The sequence below is a fragment of the Sprattus sprattus genome (assembly GCF_963457725.1).
Source record: "Sprattus sprattus genome assembly, chromosome: 2".
Classification (NCBI taxonomy): Eukaryota; Metazoa; Chordata; class Actinopteri; order Clupeiformes; family Clupeidae; genus Sprattus; species Sprattus sprattus.
Window position 1 is genome coordinate 24,258,386 of NC_137921.1, and position 20,936 is coordinate 24,279,321.

The window sequence follows — 20,936 nt, forward strand, 5'->3', positions numbered from 1 at the left end:
ATGTACGCTTTTATACACTGCACTTTTATAAAAAAGGATTATGAGAAGTGGTGTCAATGGAAAATAAAAACCAATGAGAATGTGTACAAAATGGTATTTTGTCTCGTTTTATAATGCTACAGTAACATTTACTGATTGACTCGTTTTGTCTGATCACCAGTTTTTAAGATTTTCAGACTTGTTAATGGTCTTTATATTGAAATTGAGCATCAAACATTTAACTTTGACTTGTAAATATTCACTTCTGAAAAAAGTCTGAAAGATATAAGTCAAACCTGAAAAGTAGATTGCAAGGATCAGATAAGGAAAGTCTGATAGATAGGTTTCAGGGAGTAGACACACTCATCCAATATGTCCCTTTTACATAGACCAGTTATGCTCCATAATCAGTTTCCATAAACAGAGATGTTTTGGACTACATACGTCTGGCATGACAGATGACCTATACAGGGAAATATTCAGAGCCCATATTTTACGCAATACAGGGAAATATTCAGAGCCTATATTTTACGCAATATGTTCCCATCCCAGGGTCTGTACACGGTCCATATATGACAGCTGACATACATCTGGAGCGTGTCCACCCATGTGCCCATAAACAAGTCATACCAGAGGATATACGAGTTCAAACATCTCCAGAAACAGAGTCTTTTTGCCCCGTGAAATTCAAAGATTTAATTTTGTTAGACGTGTTAGAAAAAACTACCGATAGTTTAACTTGCTCCTAATCCTTCATTGCTCCTAATACGGGTTCTGAAAGTAACTATTAAGGTAACAGCCAGATAAAATTGCGTGTTTGTATTGTATTAATGTGCTGTCAGTTACAGGTTGCAGTGCATTGAGCGCTCAGGGCCAGCGTTCTTATGGATCTTATAGTGGTTTATAGCTTCAGGTATATGATGAAATTGATGGATGGTGTATTGTGAGTTGTGGGTTTATGACTTACCCTCATCTAATTACACACCGCACCATCTTCCCTGTCAAGAGATTTTCCTCCATATCTCCCTCTGAGAGGGTTAAGTGAGACTTACAAAGTTCCTGCTGTGATTAGTGTACGTTGGAATGTCATTTCCACTGTAATTCACAGCACTTCATCTTGTTTCGCTTGGTTGTGTAATCCGCTCGTATCTGTCTCAGGAACGTCTCACTGGGCAAAGCATGGTGCCTCTTACAGTGGAGCTATAGCAGTATGAGGTGAGCGAGTGTTTACCCTCCAGGGCGAGGAGGAATGCCAGCTAGCTGATGAGATGGGATCATGGGTGGGAGTGCTTTTGTAGTTTACTTTCTCTTTTTTTGTTTGGTGTACTTCCCCTATAAAACTTACAGAGTCTTCAGACAAACCGAGTTTCTGTGTTTCACCATAACTAGTCTTGACAAGGGAAGATAGAGAGAGAAGACAAAGCCAAAGAGAGGGTTGCCGTGTTGGAGAGATGGAGAGAGCGCCTAAAAAGAAAAAGAGTGATAAGACGATGACACATCAGCGCCTTAAAAGCCTGTCGTTCCCTGTCTATTATTTATTTATAACTCGTTTTTTAGAGGAGAGTCAGAGTGTTTGTCTCAGGGGCTGGTGGAGAGGGAGCTTGTCTTCCTAATCTAGGACAAGGATGCAGTTCAGACGCAGGTACCTCAGACCTGCAGGCCCCCCTCCTCTTCTCTCTCCTCTCTCTCTCTCTCTCTTTCTCTCTCTCTCGGCCCTGCTCTCTTTCACCCACTCATCTCAGGGCGGCATATGGCCGGCCCGTGGCCATTCTCTCTTTACTCAGGTGAGAAGAAGGCTTTGTGTTTCTTTTTTGCCCACAGCGCTGTCCTTCCCTCACTGTATCCCAGGCATCTAAACCAGATCAAGTACCTGAAGACAGGCCACTCTACTGCTGTTCACCTTGTTGTGAACTCTTATTCTGAAGCTGAGAAAAGGAACACAGGATTCAAAGGTGTCAGTTTGCCTGAAATGGCATCTCTACTTTTGTCCTTTTCTCGGTCTGCTTTGAGTCTATTTGGTCAGGTTGTCCAACAAAAGAGCAGGCGACCCCGCATTTTGCACCAGTTCACTTGCCTTGGTCACCTCGCTGATATTTTGGTCCATTACGAAAGATTGTTACAAGGGGCAGACATATGCTGGTCATCTGGTGGCCTTCATGCTCGATCGGAGGAGAATCTCATCATGTTAGTGTTTGTATGAGTTATTGCATAATGATAAGCTGAATCCAATGGTTGGATAATTCAATTAAGTAATCTTCTGAAGATTAAAACAGGAGTCATGCCAAATGCGAGCATGAATGTTGCCTAAAGCAGTACACCAGTAGCAAGCTGCTTCTCTGAACTTTTAACAGCCATTGTGTATCACAAGCCTGCAAAGCCACACCAGGTTAGACAATAATAGTCTCTAACCCAGAGTGAGAGACAATGAGGTCTTGGCTTACAATTTTTTCTATGGGTCAGCTCTGTTACCTGTTTTAATGGCGGTCACAAAGCATTATGTTCTATGCAGCTATGGGATATAGCTGTGATGGGTGATATAGGCTTACAGCCTTGGCATCATGCCCATCCATGCACCATGGTGTCATGAAGCGTCAGGTAACCTCTCTCTGCCGGCTATGGAGACTGACAATAAATGTCCAACGCTTTCCCCACCTGTCCCTCCTTGTGGTTCTTCCTCAGCTGTAAATGTCCCTGAAGTGCATCAAGATGGCTGTCATGTATGGGAGAAAACAACATGATAGGAGATTATAGTGATGATGATGGTGATGTTGTTGTTGTTAATGATAATCATGATGATGGTGATGATGATGTTGTTGTTGATGATAATAATGATGATAGTGGTTATGATGGTGATCATAATGGGGCTGCTTCTGATGATGATGAGGGAGACATGGTAGAAACTTCATGAAACTGTATCTTGGTTCCCTCTGTCTTCCTCTCCTCTCCTTTCTCCTGTCTTAGTTTTTTTCATGGTTGGCAGACTGAGGAAGTAAAATGATCCATGCATTGGCCCTCGTGCCAGCTTTCCTATCTCTCTCTCCCTCTTTCTTTTTCTATCACTCTCTTTATTTCCCTCTATCTCCCTGCCCCATCAGTGCCCTGGCAGATGTCTGTTGCATCTGCCTGCTGTGGAGCATGGCACCCTGCATAGCCTGTGTCGCTGTGTGCCCATGTGTGCCGTCTATCTGTGTGCCCATGTGTGCCTGTCTGCATGGCATTCATTAGCTAAGAACTGAGGGCCAGTGAAAGGAGTCGGGTGGCAGAGCTGGATGAGTCCTCTCGTTTCACTGGAGCTGAATGAGTGAGGGAGAATCAGACAGGCAGACACAGGGAGGAAGATCTCTTGAAGGACATGAAAAGAGAGAAGGAGAGCGATAGGAAGAGGGAGAGCTAGAGCTTTTACCGAGTAATAGGGAGAAAGAAGAAAGAAGGGGAGAAAAAAAGATTGATCGTTCCAGTTATGGCAAGTTATGGCAATATAGAGGAGACAGAAATGGAGAGTGGAATTAAAAACTTGAGTGTGAAATATAAGGAGAGAGATTCAGGCAGAGTGAAAGAGATATAGAAAATTGAAGTGTGAGGGGGCTGGCTTGGAATAGAAGGAATTGGCTATTTTTAAATGAAAGCATTCATCTAATTAAATATTCACTGGCTAAACTTGAGAATTAGCACCAATCAGCAGAGTTGAATCAAAATCAGACTTCAAAACACAACCACCATCCACAGAGTAGTTTAGGAAGCCTCTGCTATGTTTAAAGCATGGAAATAACACAAACAAAAAGTGTGTGTGTGTGTGTGTGTGTGTGTGTGTGTGTGTGTGTGTGTGTGTGTGTGTTGTGTGTGTGTGTGTGTGTGTGTGTGTGTGTGTGTGTGTGTGTGTGTGTGTGTGTGTGTGTGTGTGTGTGTGTGTGTGTGTGTGTGTGTGTGTGTGTGTTTGAGTGTGTGGAAAAAAAAATATGCCAGCCATGGAACCTTTCACTGGCTTTCTATGTCTATTCTATTTCTATTTCTATGCCCAATATCTACTACAGGTTCCAGAGAGGTCCCATTCTGATTCCTCCTCCTTCTTTATGGGTCAGTTATGCACATCAATAGACCAAGAGTACCAAGACCATTTCTGTAGTTAAAACAGTCCTGTGCTGTTCATAATGTAGGATTGTGAGAAGGTCAATTCTCCCCCTCCTCACCATGGCAAAAAGGGATGGTGCCCTTTAAGACTTTTGGACTCAACCCCCATAATGATTGTGGCTGGGCTCACCTGCTTCCAATGTTGGAGCCAATTAAGCCAACGTGGCTGTGCCCTATTTTAAAGGGTGCCTCATTTCTAAACGGGAGACTGGCTGAGAAAGACTGAGAACGAGGACTTGTATTGAGGCATAAGGTAAAACCCTTCCCTGATGTGAGGAGAAGTGTTTTGTAACTAGTTGTGTGGTTACTGTTGGCCTTGTTTTGTGTCTGTTGTGCCTCTGTTCTGCGTTTGGTCTATTTGCCTTGTCTGTGTGCCTAGTGTATGTGTTTGTTTTCTGTAAGGCCTGTGTATGTACTTAGCTTCAGGCTAAGTCACTGTGCATGTTTTGGGGCCTGGCTTTGGTCGAGGAGGTTCCTGCGATTAGGTCTCCATTAGGACAAGCAGGTACCCAAGTGCAGGTGATTTTAAAAGCCTTTGTGTACGGCATGTATGTTTCTTTTGTATGTTTCATTTCTTGGGCACATACTGTATGTTGGGGAATATATTTCCTCTGTTAATAAATAGATATATTTTGTATACAAAAGCCACCATCTCCTGTGCAGTGTTTTTTCCCAACCCCTTCACCCATTCCAGTCGCCACATCCCAAAAACAACGTGGGGTGACCGTCCGGTCCTTCACAAGGATAAATTCATAGAATCCAAACTAACACAAAAATACGAATGTGTGTTCGCACACACAAACACACAGAGACACACACACAGGATGGCGCCAACACCGTTCCCGTAACGGAAATGCCAGTGTAATTTAAACCTGTTTGTAAATAAGCAATGACAACAAAGTTAAGCCTTTCTCTTCATTTGATTAAGTACCACAAGAAATAGCACAAATGCACACTGCCAAAATTCCCATTGTTAGAGATAGTTTCGTAAGTAAATCTATTTCTCTTTAAGTATATATATTTCTACGTATTAGGTATTATAGAAAATAAAAGTTGCGCAGTAATGTTGTCCATGTTAAGCAGAAATCTGTGTAAACACATCGGTTGCTTTCTGAGAGAGGCACTTCTTACATCAAATACATGGGAAAACCACAATCTCTCAAAAACTATCATACGCTTAGTAAACTGAAAACCATTCAAAATTTTGGACCATATTAACCAATCCTATATCATGTATTGTCACATCAGCATATATTGATCGCCAATTTCATTTTCCAGCCTCATTTCATTTACTTCCCAAGAGGCAGTTTAGCAAGTGCAATTTTGGACGTAGTATCTGACTGCTCACCAATTTTGAAGGACACTTGACCTCTGTGTCTCAGGACACCTGACCTCTGTGTCTCCTAAGCTGCGCAAATACGGCCATAAACCCAACTCTCCCCCTCGTCAATATCTTGACAGTTCTCTCTCACATTCTGTGACCTTATGTAGTTGTTTCACTAAACACCCTATAACGGCTAAGCACTAAAAATCCCTGTCGATATCCACTGTCGATATTGTGAATATTCATAACACTCCCTGTCCCTGTCGGCCCCACAAATATGGCATCTCATTTGTGAAGTGCATTTCGATAGATTTTGGCATCAGGGGCCTGTCCGTGTTTTACTGCTGCCAACTGTGAGCTGTCGATTGCAAGCAGGCAGTTCTGTGAGATACAGCCTGCTATCTTAACTCGCTAACTCTGACCCCCTGGCTGTTCTGCATATGCACATAGCCTGTGCTCCACAAACGTGAGTCTAAATAAAGCGCTGCCCACATAAACATGAAGGAAAAGTGTGTGCCCAGGAGGCAATGGTATGAGGCTGCCCTTTTGGAGGTGTGTGGGAGGAAGTCCATGTGTGTGTATAAATGCTGCACAACGTTGGGTGAGAGTGTGGGTGAGTGTGTGTTTTGAGTGTGAAATTGTTTCTGTTCATACATGTGCGCAGAATGGGTAGCTATGTATCTCGTTTAGGTGTACATGTGTCTATGGTACAGAAATTCAATGAGCACACAAATGATCCATGAGCTATTTTTACAGGCACTGTTATCAAACATGGCTACTTTATACACGTGTTAGCATTGTTATGTCTATATATGTTAACGGATACAGTGTGTGATTTGTGTGTGTGTGTGTGTGTGTGTGTGTGTGTGTGTGTGTGTGTGTGTGTGCGTGCGCGTGTGTGTGTGTGTGTCTGTGTGTGTGTGTGTGTGTGTGTGTGTGTGTGTTGTGTGTGTGTGTGTGTGTGTGTGTGTGAGTGTGTGTGTGCGTGTGTGTGCGTGTGTGTGTGTGTGTGTGTGTGTGTTCATGTATGTATGTGTGTCCATGTGCATAAAAGCCTCTTGTGAGCAGATGCTGTGCCTGAAGGCTCCCTCTGTCTCTTGTTTTTTCTGTGTGTACTGATTGAAACACTTTTAAGCGGCTAATGGCACCTCTAAAAGGTCTGACTGAGGAGCTTTTAAAGTCATCCCACAAGCTCAGTATGATATTGTGAGGCATTACGTAAGCATATGATAATACCAGACTCCTCCAAAGCTACTTCAAATCTTCTTTAAATGCAGCACAGCGACTGGCTAGTCCTTCAGCTCTGTCTCTCTCTCTCTCTCTCTGTTTATTATTCATATGCCTTCATTACTGTAATACTGTGTTTTCCACTGTAACTGAAGAAGCAGATAACAATTTCTGTGTGCGTGCGTGTGCCTTCAAGTGCACCTGTGTGTGTGCGTGTGTGTGTGTGTGTTTGTGTGGGTGAAAGCTAGTGTCTTATTCGGTTAGCGTTTTTTCTCAAGGCAGTGGGGCAATTGATAAGGAAGCAGTGCAGAACAATCAACAACAACAACAACTAAAACTCTCCATAAATCCGAGTTAAGGGGTGCCCACTGTTTGTGAGTGTCTCATTTTTAAGTACAGTTGTCACATGCAGTTGTACACAAGGTTTACACTATTAGGTTGTTCTGTTCTGTGGTGGTAATACAAAGTAGGGATGCACGATAATATCGGCAAGACATCGGTATCGGCAGATATCGGCTTCAAAACTTAATTATCGGTATCTGCAGATATGAAACATTTCTGCCGATATACCTGGCCGATAAGGTGACGTGTAAATTATGCGCACACGAAGCAAATGTTTATGAGCGTCGGCTGTGTGGCAGTAGCCTACTTCACAGTATCAGAGGATGATGACAAAATGCCTATTTGTCAGAAAACTTTTCAGGAGAAGGATGAGGAGATGCAGCTTGGCCATAACGTAGGTTGCATGCATAGATGCAGACCACCCGCGTGCCACGCTTTACAACATTACCTGTCGCGCTAATAGACGTTAATAAGTTACGGAGTAACACTAGCTTGTTAGCTTGCATGCTAATTGACACCAGAGAAGTTGATGATACCTCATTTCACGGGATGTGAAACGTTATGTCACAAGCCCACGCTATCTGTACATGGCTCACTTTTGCATTTATGGAATTTATACAGCTAACTTGGCAATAACGTTACATAGATTAGTCTAGAAATCCTAGAAGGGACGCTATTAAACTGTAAGTCAGTTAACCAACGTTAGCTTGCCAAGTAAGCCAAGCTGCATTTCCAGAGTGTAGTTGTTCAAGTTCAAGGAGGTACTGTTCAAGTATGAAAAATGTGACGTGAAAATATAAATAAATCTGCCATATTTTAAACCATTTCAGTTTCATGAGTGAATGTCTATTTCTAAAATGATACAAATCAAGTCTGTAATGTCCTGTATTTACAGCAATACCCTAGCATAATAACAGATTCATTCTAGTACAGGAGAGACTTTTCAATAATTAAAAAGCTGAGGTGTATATATATCGGTATCGGCATCGGCAATCGGCCAAAATGAGCTAGTAAATATCGGCATATCGGATATCGGCTAAAATTCAATATCGTGCATCCCTAATACAAAGACAAAAGCACCTGCTCCATGCCCCATGGTCTTAATATGGCATCGCCAAAAGCTTAGTGTGGATGCATTTCAGGTCACTTCACTCCAGTGTCTGGCACAGACAAGGGCATAGAAAAACACTGAGCTCAGTTTTATTTTACAAAAGGATGGCCACATTTTTGTAGATGTACAAAATTTTGTTTTTATGTCAATATTGTATTTTCGAAAAACATAGATGTTACATGGTCAAATTGACACATATCCACCTGTTATGGATAACAGAGTACAACAAATAGTTATCTCTTGTTGTTTTTTTAGGAAGATATATTGGAAGTGGAGGATGGTGGTGTTTCAATACCATGTGTGGGTCTGGTCACTGTCTGTGGTTGTACAGTGACACACTAGCATAAACCCACAAAGACAAACTGAGATGGAAAATGCTTTCAAAGTGTTGTAACGCACGAAACAACAGCGGAATTACATTTTGAACAATGTTCTGTCACTTTCCGTTGAAGCTGGCCAACTATAGTTTGTACCATGACCAACCTTGAAAAAGCTCTAACTTAATCCCTGCCCTGACCCCACACAGTCAGATGTGGCTTTGATAGTTCAAGTATGGTGATGTTTAGGGATTGAAATGTCTATGTGTCTATGGGACCACTTTCCCCTGTAAGACCTCTCATCACACAGTGGGCCCCTCTGGGCCTGTGAAGGCTCCTGCACTACATCAGACACTCCCGGTAAAATAAACAAGCGTCAAAAAAGTCCTCAAATAGCCAGATTTCCCAGAAACCTACAGTAACTTGGCCTCAGACACCAGTGAGAAACAGCTGTACACAGCAGTGGATCGAGGGTCAGGAGGTACACAAGCTTACAAAGCAAAGTGTATCTGTGTGTGTGTGTGTGTGTGTGTGTGTGGGTGGGTGGGTGGGTGGGTGGGTGGGTGTGTGTGTGTGTGTGCGTGCGTGCGTGTGCCTTCAAGTGCATCTCTCCGCCATTTGAGCCACAGAAGCAAGGGTCCTTATATGTGTGGACATGCCCATTTGTGTGTATGCATGGGAACGTGTGCATTTCTAAAAACATGTGCGTACTGTTCATCTATGTGTGTCTATATGTGTATATGTGCATGCATGCGCACATGGTTGACTGAGCCCAGAGTTCATGCAAAAGTTAATACATAAACTGTCAGAGGAGCTGAGGGCCAGGATGAGGTGTCGATAAGAGATTGATGGCCTCCCCATGATGTGTGACCACCATGAATCACAGGGGCTGCTGGGAAACAGGAGGACGTGTGTCCACTCAAGTGGAACAAGTCAGCCAGGCAACGCATTGGGCCGCTAGTAATGTGTTTGGGGGGGTTACACAAGTACACAGGGAGGGGTGGGGGAGTGTTCAAGGGTTAGGACGAAGGAGCGTGTAAGAGCCAAAAAGGGACAGAGCAACCAAGAGTAGGGCGGGGAGAGAGAGGAGAAAGACAAAGGGTAGAAGAAGGAGTGTGGAAGAGAGACACTGAGAAAGAGAAGGGGTGGAGGGACAGAAAAAGAGAAAGTAAAAGAAAGAGGAGGTAAAGGGAGAGGTCTGAAGTAAATAAGGATGAGAGCTCCAAGAGGGGGCATGGACTCCACACATCATAAAGACAAGGAGGAAGTCTTCAGAGAGCGATAAGGTTACCAGGCAAGAAGGATGGCAGTGACGTTTGCACACACACACACACACACACACACACACACACTAGTGATGTGTCGTTCGTGAACGATTCGTTCATTTTGAACGAATCCTTACAACGACTCGAGAGTTACGAGTCCTCTCAAAAAAAGATTCGTTCTTTTTCTCGTTCATGACCGCGCATCGGGACAACTGGGACTGTTGCATTGGCTAAGCCAAGGAAACAGAAATGATTTGTTGAATGCAGGTCACGTAAAAATGATCCAAAGACCCGTATCCAAGAGACCCAGTCGGAAAAAGAACGAATCATTTCTGTTTCCTCTAGCTGACTGTACTGAGCCTATGCAGGTCACGTGGAAAAGGATCCATATCCGGCAGATGAACGAATCATAGATCCAAAGACACGGTTGTCAAAAGAATGAATCATTGAACGAAAGACTGATAGAACGAATCATTGAACGAAATACCCATATCCGGCAGATGAACGAATCATAGATCCAAAGACACGGTTGGCGAAAGAACGAATCATTGAACGAAAGACTGATATCCGGCAAAAGAACGAATCATTGAACGATATCCGGCAGATGAACGAAACGTTGATCCAAAGACGGTCGGGAGGTGAACGATTAGGTCATCTGCCGGATACAAGTATTTGGATCATTTTTCACGTGATCTGCATAGGCTCAGCATGGGAAGCTAGAGAAAACCGAAATGTTTCGTTCATTTTGACTGGGCTCTGGATATTTTTTCACGTAACCTGCATAGGCTCAGAAGAGGAAACAGAAAGGACTTATTAACCTAGTTCACTTCCGAGTGTCTATGGTTAGTAAGACGTGAATGATATTCGTTCACAAGAAATAATTACAGGTTTAGTTATTTTAACTTTTTAAAACTTTACTTACAGTTCAGTGCAGCGTAATTGTTTGCCGTGATCATTAAATGCTTATGTGATAATAAATGACCATTTCATCCAAACTTTCATATAATATTATTTGAATGCAGGAATTAGTATCTGCTGGTTTACATGTAGTAACCTCCATGAAAATATGATACGTATTTGTAGTGGACGTATTTACGCCAGTGAATTGGCTATAAAATTTAAAAATGTTGAGTAGCACCCCCCCCCCCCCCCCCCCCCCCCCCCCCGTTAAAATGAACGAGTGACTCGAAAAAAGATTCGTTCATTTTACTGAACGAGATTCAAAGATTCGAGTCGGTAAAATGATCCGAACTTCCCATCACTAACACACACACACATACACATACACATACACACACATACACATACACATACACACAAATTCTGTGGGAGGATAAATGTCCTTTGAGCCTCGATAGATTTTGGCGGCTGCTGGTCTTTTAAAGAGGGTGGCCAACAGTAAATTTTCTTTGTCACAGCACTTCCAGTCAGCCAGCTAACTTTGTCATACCAGGAGAGCTGAAAAGACCTGTTACTTTTTGTACCAAATCAATCTTAGGTGTTGATCTGCCCTGCTGTTTAATTCTTAGTTTCTCCTCGTAAGGAAGACTATCAAATGGCTTCACCAAAATCAGGTCGACGATATTAGCATCGTCTTCCATCGTGTGCACCTTACCAGTTGGCTAGTTCACTCCGACCTAGCCAACAGTATGAATGAACGAACAAACGAAACGATATTAAACTCGAACAAGGAAATGTGGAAAGTATGTTAAACTGAAACAAGGAAATACGATGAATGTTTTATTTACAGTGTAAGAAATGAATAATGGAAGCAATTTCGCCAAGCAAATATCAAGAAATGGGTTTCAGTTTTTGTCGTAAGACTTCACCTGCAAAATCCGCGATGGGATGCGATGGATCCTAGATGTTCAAGTGACTGTGTATATCTCAAAATAGCTGTCAATCAAAAGGTGATTCAGCCTTTCGACGGCTCCTCCAATCATCACGCGGAAGCCCAGCGTCCAGGCTAGCCCAGGCCAGCCCACTGCTCCGGCCAGCCCACTGCTCCATCCACCCCCAGAGACGCTGAGCGTCCGGGGGCGGGACAAATCTTGGCATTTATCCAATGACCGTCGAGTTTCGAGGCAATGAAAAAAACTGTTTCATGCAGTCTCATTCAAGTGAATGGACGCTCGGCTTCTACGGTCAAATGCATTGACATTACGGGAATGTATGAGAAGTTAACAAAATCGAGTCAGTCTTGGATAAGATTCTGATCGAACTCGTACATATTTGACAATTTAATTTTCGACATTTTAGGGGAAACTGAGCTTCCCTTGCAGTCTTAGAGAAATCGCCCCTGCGATAGAATCACCATATTGAGGGCAAGGCTTACGTCCGCGAGCCGTACGTTCCCCACCCCTGGCTTAGAGCCTTACAAGGCAAAAACTGCCCTGGCAGCAGCAGAGGGCCGAAGTAAGATGAGGAGATCCTTCAGAAAGCCCCTGAGCATGAGGACCTCAGGTTTTTAGAGAGATTGAGAGGATGCAAGTTTTTGTTATGGGGGTTATCCTTTTTGTGATGTTTCTAAAATGCCATGCAAATTAAATACCTTGGAAATCCTTCATTTGGACATGACACTTTAGCATTCCATTTTGTGATTTGTTACAAAAGATGAGCCTTTATAAATTTTGCACCTCCCTCTCTCGTCCACTTTTTCTTTGTATATTTAGCCATCATAATCTCTCGCTCTCTCTTTCTCCCTTGACCTGCATCTCGCCTTGTGTTCTTTTCATCTTTCTGCTCCATTCCTGCTTCTGAAGGCGTTAAGCATCCAGTCCTCTCCTGGCCCCGGGGGTGCAGACGTCTAAGAACATTTTGGCTTGAGCCGTGGCCAGGATTTCTAACCCCTCCGGGGGCATTTCAGTTGCCACTGCCCTCCCCAACTCCCTCTTCATCTCTTATTCCCTGTGGTACTTCCACAGTCGCTCCCAATCAGGATGGTTTCACCGTCCACAAAATATCTCTGCGTGCTCAGAAAGCATCCAGACACTTTGCCAAGGCAAGAAGCTGGTTGTAATGGGATGCCTGAGGCTAGTCTGCTTTCACATGCTGCAGAGGCCCCTCCTCGCCTCCGTCTTTAATCTTTTTTTTTTTTCTGGGTGTTTTTTTCTAGGCAATTTACACCACCACTCCTCATAACCTTACAATTTGGCAAAGAAGAGATATGCAAGATGCAATGACATAAGAAACAATTATGATAGCACTTGTGGACCGAGGGAAAAAAGCATTTTCTATCAAATAGGTTTTTTTCTTATTGTATTATTTCTCATTGTCCCACCTTTCCTCCGATATTATATTTTCAATCTATTTGAAGTTATTCAGAAAAGATTAATTTTCTCTGACCCGTCAAAAATTAATTAATTCTGTCATTAATGAGCCAATGAAGAACAGAGGGCATTTACTTTGACATATGACATATGATACACCGTATCAGCAGACACATTGAGGCAACACTGGAACCGCTTTAGCCTAAATCTGACTTTGAACTGAACTACATGTGGGTAAACTTTTGCTTCCATTGATAGTACTGACTAGTAAATCTAGTACATTTTGCCAAATGCTGGGGGGCACTGTGGCCAAGGAGTAGCCCCAACCATATACTGGCTTGAACGCCCACAGGGACACAGGTTCGAATCCGACCCGCTGTAATTTCCCAATCCCACTCCCCAACTCTTCTCTCCATCTCATTTCCTGTCAAAACCTTCACTGTCCTATCTCATTAAAGGCAAAAAGCCCCAAAACAAATCTTAAAAAAAAAAAAAAGCCAAATGCTATAATTTACGACGATGATGCTACTCCATCAAACAAGTGATCAGAAGTAACAGAAGTGTACTTGTGGGGGGGGGGGGGATAAACCTTAACATTGGGAATAATACATGAGCAGCCGTTTTCCTAGTGACAGGAGCAGGTGGATTACCCTCTCAGACATGTGCATTCACATCAGTACAAATTGAATAGACACAACAAGGACAAGGATACTCACCAGTACCGAGACTACAGACCTTTGATGTCTGTTTCTGAGTAGTTGTTTATTTAATCTTCAAAAGAGCCCTTCTCCTCTACCACCTTTATCAAGTCAGTCCAATTAGGAACCATGCGTTTGTGTGTGCTGGAGGTTTGGATATATGTGTGTGTTTGTGATCAGATTTGTACAGTAGTAGCATCGAGTGGTGTTTTGAAAGAACGCCACACACACTCCCCTTACCACTCTCAGATAAACTGAGAAGCTTTAAAACACACACACACACACACACACACGCACAGACACACACACACACACACACACACACACAAGCTTGTGAAACGTGAATGACTAGAGCTATGAGGAATTTAATATCTAAAATCCTTGTGAAGGTTAATGTGGCTGCAAAGCTGTGAGCAGCCCAGTGGAAATGAATGGAGGGATTAAATAATAATACAAAAATAAAAAACCTTGGCCACGGAGTGAAATCATTCACGAAGAAAGATTTGATGACAATAAAAGGAGAGGAGAGAGAGAGTAGAGATGAAAGAGAGGTATAAGAGAGGGGAAAACATCATCATTTCTTATGGGGGCTTCATAGAGGGCACGTCAAGAGCTAAAACAGAACAGAACAAACAACTTGCCAACGCTTTTGAAGTAATTCTGACAGCACATCATATTTTCGTTGCAAATTTGCTTACATTTCTGTTGGTTCAGTGACAGTCCAGTGATTCCAAGCTGTAAAGGGAATTGGACTGATCTATTGTTAAATACGGTGGATTCAGACCAAGTAGATCTGTATGAACTTGGGTGTGATGTCTTGCATACCATAGAAGACAGCTTGTAAAGAAGGTCGATAAATAAAAATAAGGGAAATAAATCCCATTCTTATGCTTGTTAAATGTTTTCTTTATCATAGAGTGATAAAGATGCATTAAATCCCCTGTCACACACACACACTCAAACACAGAGAGAGAGACACACACACACACACACACACACACACCGCACACACACACACACACACACACACACACACACACACACACACACACACACACACACACACACACACACACACACACACACACACACACACACACACACACACACAGACTCTCCCTTTAAATTAAAATGTCCCCTTTTCTATCGTTTATCTCACAGTGAGCCGCTTCCAAATTGTGGTATAAATTTAAAAGGCCTACTTAAATGTGCTGAAGACGATTGAGAAAGGCAACTGTCCATTAAAACGCAACATTATATTTGTCGGTTCATTATAAATTAGCAACGCATCAACATGGTTGCCAGCTGCTTTTTGTCATTCCGTTGCACAATAAAATAGGTTACACATGGCTGGCAGCCACATCAATTGACAAAAGCCAGGTTAATTTGTTTAATTTATTCCCCGTTTAATAAACAGAATTGCGCTGGGGCCAGACATTTTCCACAAGCCCCCAAGTCTCACAGATGCTGCTGACGTACTTCAGGAGAAGCAAAGCAGGCCAAAAGAAATCACCTTATTTGTTTTGTCTTTTTTTCCATGCGTCTGCAATCAGAGGGCTGAGGGTTGCTGTAAAACTGAGCGACAAATGGTTTTCTCTGAGTGCTAATGTCTGTAAATGAGAAGAGGTCTACGGAGAGAATGAAATAAGAGTGGAGATGGAGGAGGGGATTAGGGTGCACCTGCTGACCTTTATGCATTTTTCATCCCTCTTTCTCATTAATGACTGCCTTTTTAGGCCTGGTGGAAAAGTCCTCAGATTGCTATTCACCGCATTTGGGCTATTCACGTTTCGCTTTCATATGGTAATTCTGGGAAATCGATTTTTGACCAGGCAATCAACTTCCCGAGCTTGTTTTGCCAGGGCCCATAAAAGGTTGTCTTTGATGTTCCATGTCATCTGACAAACTAAAATTAAGTTGTTTTGATTTTTTTTGAAGAATATTGAACAGTGCTGTTCACCTCACCCTTAAACCTCCAAACAACTTAATTTCAGTATTTCAAATAAGACAGGACATCAAAGGCCATGCCCTTAAGTCTCAGCAAAGTAGTATGATGCCATAACCCTGAACGAAAGGGGATACCATAGGCTCTCTATGGCCAAAATATCTGTGAAATCTGTGATATAAGTATACCTTAAGGCCTAGCAATGAGAACAAAAATCATACTATTTGAACTTCCTTCCAACACACTAGTATTGCACAACATAGTGTTTACATGCTCCATTCACAATTTTTTGTCCAGTTGGATTTCTGTAACCAGTGGGTGGGCAAGGTTTTACTGTAGAGACGAAAGCTATTTTACACAGTCAGACATTGGCATCTGAGAAATACATATCATACAATGGATGGACTGGATGGAGCACTCAATGGACTTGGTCGCTCATGAAGACCAACACCTAATCTACACAGAGGCGTTTCTAGGGACTCTGGGGGCCCCAAGCAATAGGGATTCTGGGGGCCCCTAACCCATCAGTTTCGTTTCGTTTCCAGTTGTAGGTTTAAGATAGGGAGCTGTTCATCATGGTGTTGGTCTCAGCAAGCTATTGGTATAGGGGCCCCAAAGGGGGTTTCTCGACATGTCATTGAGGTGTCCTCAACAAAATCATAGATTTCAAGGCGGTGAATGGCAATTGCTGCCAGTGTATCTACACAGGATATTCTGCATTCACAACACAATTAAGTTCAAAATTCCATCATGGTTCCCATGACTAATAACAACCAATCATTTTTTATTTAGTTTACATTTTTTAAGTAAAAGTGTTCACCCCACCTTTTTTCAGAAATTGGTTAGGAAACTTCAGCATGTAGGTCACCTCAAACCGTATGTATGGTCTGTGCTGTAGTGAGCTAGTACAGTCAGCTCTTCCTGCTGCTGGTTCTCTGGTGCCTGTCACTGAGGTGATGTTGCCTCTCTCCCAACCCGGTGATGTTGATGGGTCTGAGGAGCTGGCATTCGCCCCTGGGTAAGCATCACCTGGCCCTCACTTCCCACGTGAGTGCACTCACTCTGCGATGCACAGTGACACATGACAACACACATCACATGGATGCATAGGGTGGGTGTCTGGGGTAATTTCACCTCGCTATCTTTGACCTTTGACCTCTTATTATGTCACTTGAGTGTCAACGAGGCATGACTACAGAGTCACCACTGCTGCTCTATTGGCCAGACTCTGCTGTCATCTCCTTTGGCCTGGCAACTTGTCTTAGTACAGACCCACAGTTGAGCCTGGCTCTCTCTTTGCATGTTTTTTGCATGCTTGTCTGTGTGTATGTGTGTGTGTGTGTGTGTGTGTGTGTGTGTGTGTGTGTGTGTGTGTGTGTGTGTGTGTGTGTGTGTGTGTGTGTGTGTGTGTGATGGTCTGACATTTGGGTGGCAGCTCTTTCTCTTTCGTAAGGTTGTGCAGTTAAGTTTATGCCTGTGTGTGTGGGTCAGAGAGCACCTGAGATGAAGAACTTTACTTGCTCATTGTTTTCTCTTAGCATTAAGGGAACCTTACTGAGTTAGTGAAGCATATACGAATTTGTGTGTGTGTGTGTGTGTGTGTGTGTGTGTGTGTGTGTTTATACGGGTGGGTGGTGTCTGTTATGTAGTGGAGCTGTCTTACACTGTCGTGTCACTTGCTCAGGTTGTCACTGTTGACTCTCTCACTCATGCAAATGCACTTCTGGCTGCCTCTTCACAAATTGAGCTTTCGCAAAGCTGACGGCTGTGCCTGGAAGTGTTTCTGTTGTACAACGCCCAACTCTGTTTTATTAGCACAAAGTTGAAATCAGCATTGGGGGCCTCTGAAAGTAACACTCCACATTGCTGCTGAGTTGAAGTTGATTAAACCTGTCTGTGGCTCAGGATTTACATATTTTAGTGGCTTTTCACCTTCGATTCGAGTCAGAGTTTCTTCTAATATTTGAGTGAAATGTATGAATATACCAATAACATAGATAACTATACGTCTCATATTCATTCAGCTGATGTATAGGCTATGTGTGTGTAGTCTATTCTCATGGTTTACAGTTCATATCATGGCAGACATTATATTTTTTGGTGACTGATTAGTAGCCAGTCGACTTCTCAGGAGAAAAAACATGGGAGTTGTTGGCCTTCTTTGATCACCGCAGGAATCAGGTCGACCACAGGTGCGCAGAAAACATAATTACATCTTAGGAGAACGTTTTAAAAAGCCACGCATGACGATCGGGCTGAAGTCACACGCAGGCAAAAGATGTAGGTTAGATAACGGATCATGAAAACGTGCAGGGAAATTCAATAATAACTAACGTCATCGACTGACGTTGTTCTGCCTCCCTCCTCACAGTATGAACTTAAAGAGCTTTTAAAAGAATATTAACCACACGTGCAGGGGCCAAGGATCTCTCCTTGATCGGGCACACTCTCACACGTGGCAGAGAGAATCAAACTGGCTGCTTGTGAGTTGTAAAATAGAGAAATGGGTTTTTTTAAAAGAACTGAGTCATTTGAAAATTGAATGAAGTTGACATGCGTAATCACATTGTAGTTTGCGACGTTCGAGTATGCAGCACGAGACAACAGAGACCTACGTCCTTATCAGCTGCGGGCCATAAGCACGTGCATAGCTTCCCACGCAAACCGCTTTGTTGCTCAGAGCCCCTTTACCAGCAGGCTGACCACATGGACCACAACTAATGTGTCAGGTTTGTGCTAGGGCAGGGCTTTCTGGAATGACCTTCTGTTAAGCAGATGATATGTAAAATAGACTATGCCAAGGATATGATTTAGAAACTCCATGAATTTCTAACATTTTAGTTATATTTACTTAATATCCACACCCGGTTAAAGCTAAGATGATGTTGGTCTTCATAGAGTGTAACTGTGTAACTGTATATGTAAAATATTAAAGGTCTAGTAGTCCATTGGCTGGTGCCACCGGGCACTCGCTCAATGCCATATCTCAATGATCAGGCCTTGGGCTAACACCAACTGCTGAACATCCTTCAAAACACAAGCTCTGTTCAGACAATAACTAGTTTTCACCCAAATGCAGCTCAAATGAATTTAATAGAGAGTGAATGAGGCTTTCCAAGGTGAAGTGCACCAGGATTTCATGGAGCCCTCTCTGGGCAGCACTCCCACAGGGTCACCAAAGTACTCGCAAATGGTCTTCATCAAAGGTCAGCACACATAAATATGCAATCAGTTTGCCATGGGGACCGTCTCTGATGAATAATTCTAATAGGAACTCATAGTTCCAAGTGGTACATGAGTCTATATAGTATTGCTTTGAAAGAACACACATAAAATCCACTGTAAGGCTTCAAATGAGAAAGATGAGTAGTTCAGTTTTTGGTATCATAATCCTGAAAAACATTAAAAAAAAACGCCTATAGGTCTTCTGAGGATGGCAACCTTTCAGAGGAGATTGTCCTCAGAAAGGAGGTCATATTTCATTATTACCCCATTTCAAGGTGAAACTCAGAGGTTCATTTTGACCCTGTTCTAAACACAACACAACACAACACAACACTGTAAAATGTCTGCTCTTCCCTCCCTTATTCGTTGATTTGTTTGTTTCCTTTTCTGTTCCCAAGGCATTATGTGGTACTGTACTGAAGAAAGAGCAAGGCATAAACAAATACATTTAGTCAGGTGGATATCTAGATGGTATAAAAAGCTTTGTGGACACCAACCTGCTTTATGTTTAACTCTATACTACAAATACATACCTTTTTAAGAATTGAGGACGTTCTGGTATATTAATTCATGAAAATGAGAAGACTATGGCATTGTGCAAACATTTCTACCAGTCTGTGCTTAATTCTTATGCACCTGCCTACAACATCCAGTGGTGTGAAAGTTGTGTAATCTTCTGAATTGTCAGTAAATAGTGATTCTGGTACTAGGGCATTGACAGGAACTCTACTGTTAATAAGTTCTTGTTTTTGTCTAAAACTCTTGTCTAAACATGGATGTTCTCTTCTTCTCAATCCCTCAATCTTCCTATGTCTCCCGCTGTCTGTGTCTCTATCCACCCATTCATCTCGCCATCCTATTGCTCCATCCCCTTTATCTTTCTGCACTCTCTCTCTCTCGCTGTCTCCTTTGTAGGATACGGTCATGCTGCTCCCAGCACAGATGGTGGTAAGGTGTTCTGCATGTTCTATGCACTGCTGGGCATCCCGCTGACGCTGGTCATGTTCCAGAGCCTGGGCGAGCGCATCAACACGCTGGTGCGCTACCTGCTGCACCGCCTCAAGAAGTGCCTGGGTCTGCGCCGCACCGAGGTCAGCATGGCCAACATGGTGTTCATCGGCTTTGTGTCGTGCATGAGCACTCTGTGCGTGGGCGCGGCAGCCTTCTCGCGCTACGAGGACTGGAGCTTCTTCCACGCCTACTACTACTGCTTCATCACACTCACCACCATCGGCTTCGGCGACTACGTGGCGCTGCAGAAGGACCATGCGCTGCAGACCAACCCCAAGTACGTGGCGTTCAGCTTCATCTACATCCTGACGGGCCTGACGGTCATCGGGGCCTTCCTCAACCTGGTGGTGCTGCGCTTCATGACCATGAACGCAGAGGACGAGCGGCGCGACGCCGAGCAGCGGGCACTGCTGTCACGCACCGGGGCCCCCGGGGTGATGGGCAGCGGAGGCGGGGGAGGGGGGCGGTATCACTTCGCCCCTGACCCACCTTCGTACTCGTCGGCTGCTTCGGAGCTGGGGGCGGCCTGCTCCGGCGGGGGCGGAGGTCCTGGCAGCGCGGGTGGAGGAGGGGGAGGTGCCAGTCGGGGGCTGCGGAACGTCTACGCGGAGGTGCTGCACTTCCAGTCCATGTGCTCATGCCTTTGGTACAAGAGCCGCGAGAAGCTGCAGTACTCCATTCCCATGATCATCCCGCGCGACCTGTCGACCTCTGACACCTACATGGAGCAGGGCGAGGCTTTCTCCAGTAGCCCCCTGCCCCTTCACCCCAACGGCTGCGCCTGTGGCCTGCAGATGCCCTCCGCCATCAGCTCCGTCTCCACGGGCTTGCACACCCTGGTGCCCTCCTACCACGGACCTTCCAAACGGCGCTGCTCCATTTAGTGGCATGGAGGTGAGAACAGCATCATTGTGTCGGCATTCACTGGAGGCTGGTTACCCGGATGTAGAGTGTATAGGTGACTCCAGCACTAGGCAGAGAAAGGCTTTCTTTTCTTTTCCTTTTCCAAAGTCTTTCTACAGATGAATTTCCTGAAAGGAAAGTGCAGAAATGGTTCCTTCCTCCCCCTAAAACATACTGTATGCTACATACGGT

General features: G+C 43.8%; 1 protein-coding gene across 1 annotated transcript in view; it reads left to right on the forward strand.

Annotated features, from left to right (window-relative positions):
* The window catches only part of kcnk3a (potassium channel, subfamily K, member 3a), a gene marked incomplete at both ends in the record, with an annotated part of 46,735 nt that extends 26,010 nt beyond the window's left edge, over window positions 1-20,725 (forward strand). Inside the window, one exon of the mRNA XM_080831914.1 lies at window positions 19,746-20,725. Within this exon, the coding sequence (XP_080688040.1) occupies window positions 19,746-20,725 (980 nt within the window). The remainder of the gene's footprint in view (window positions 1-19,745) is intronic.
* Between the last annotated feature and the right edge of the window lie 211 nt (window positions 20,726-20,936).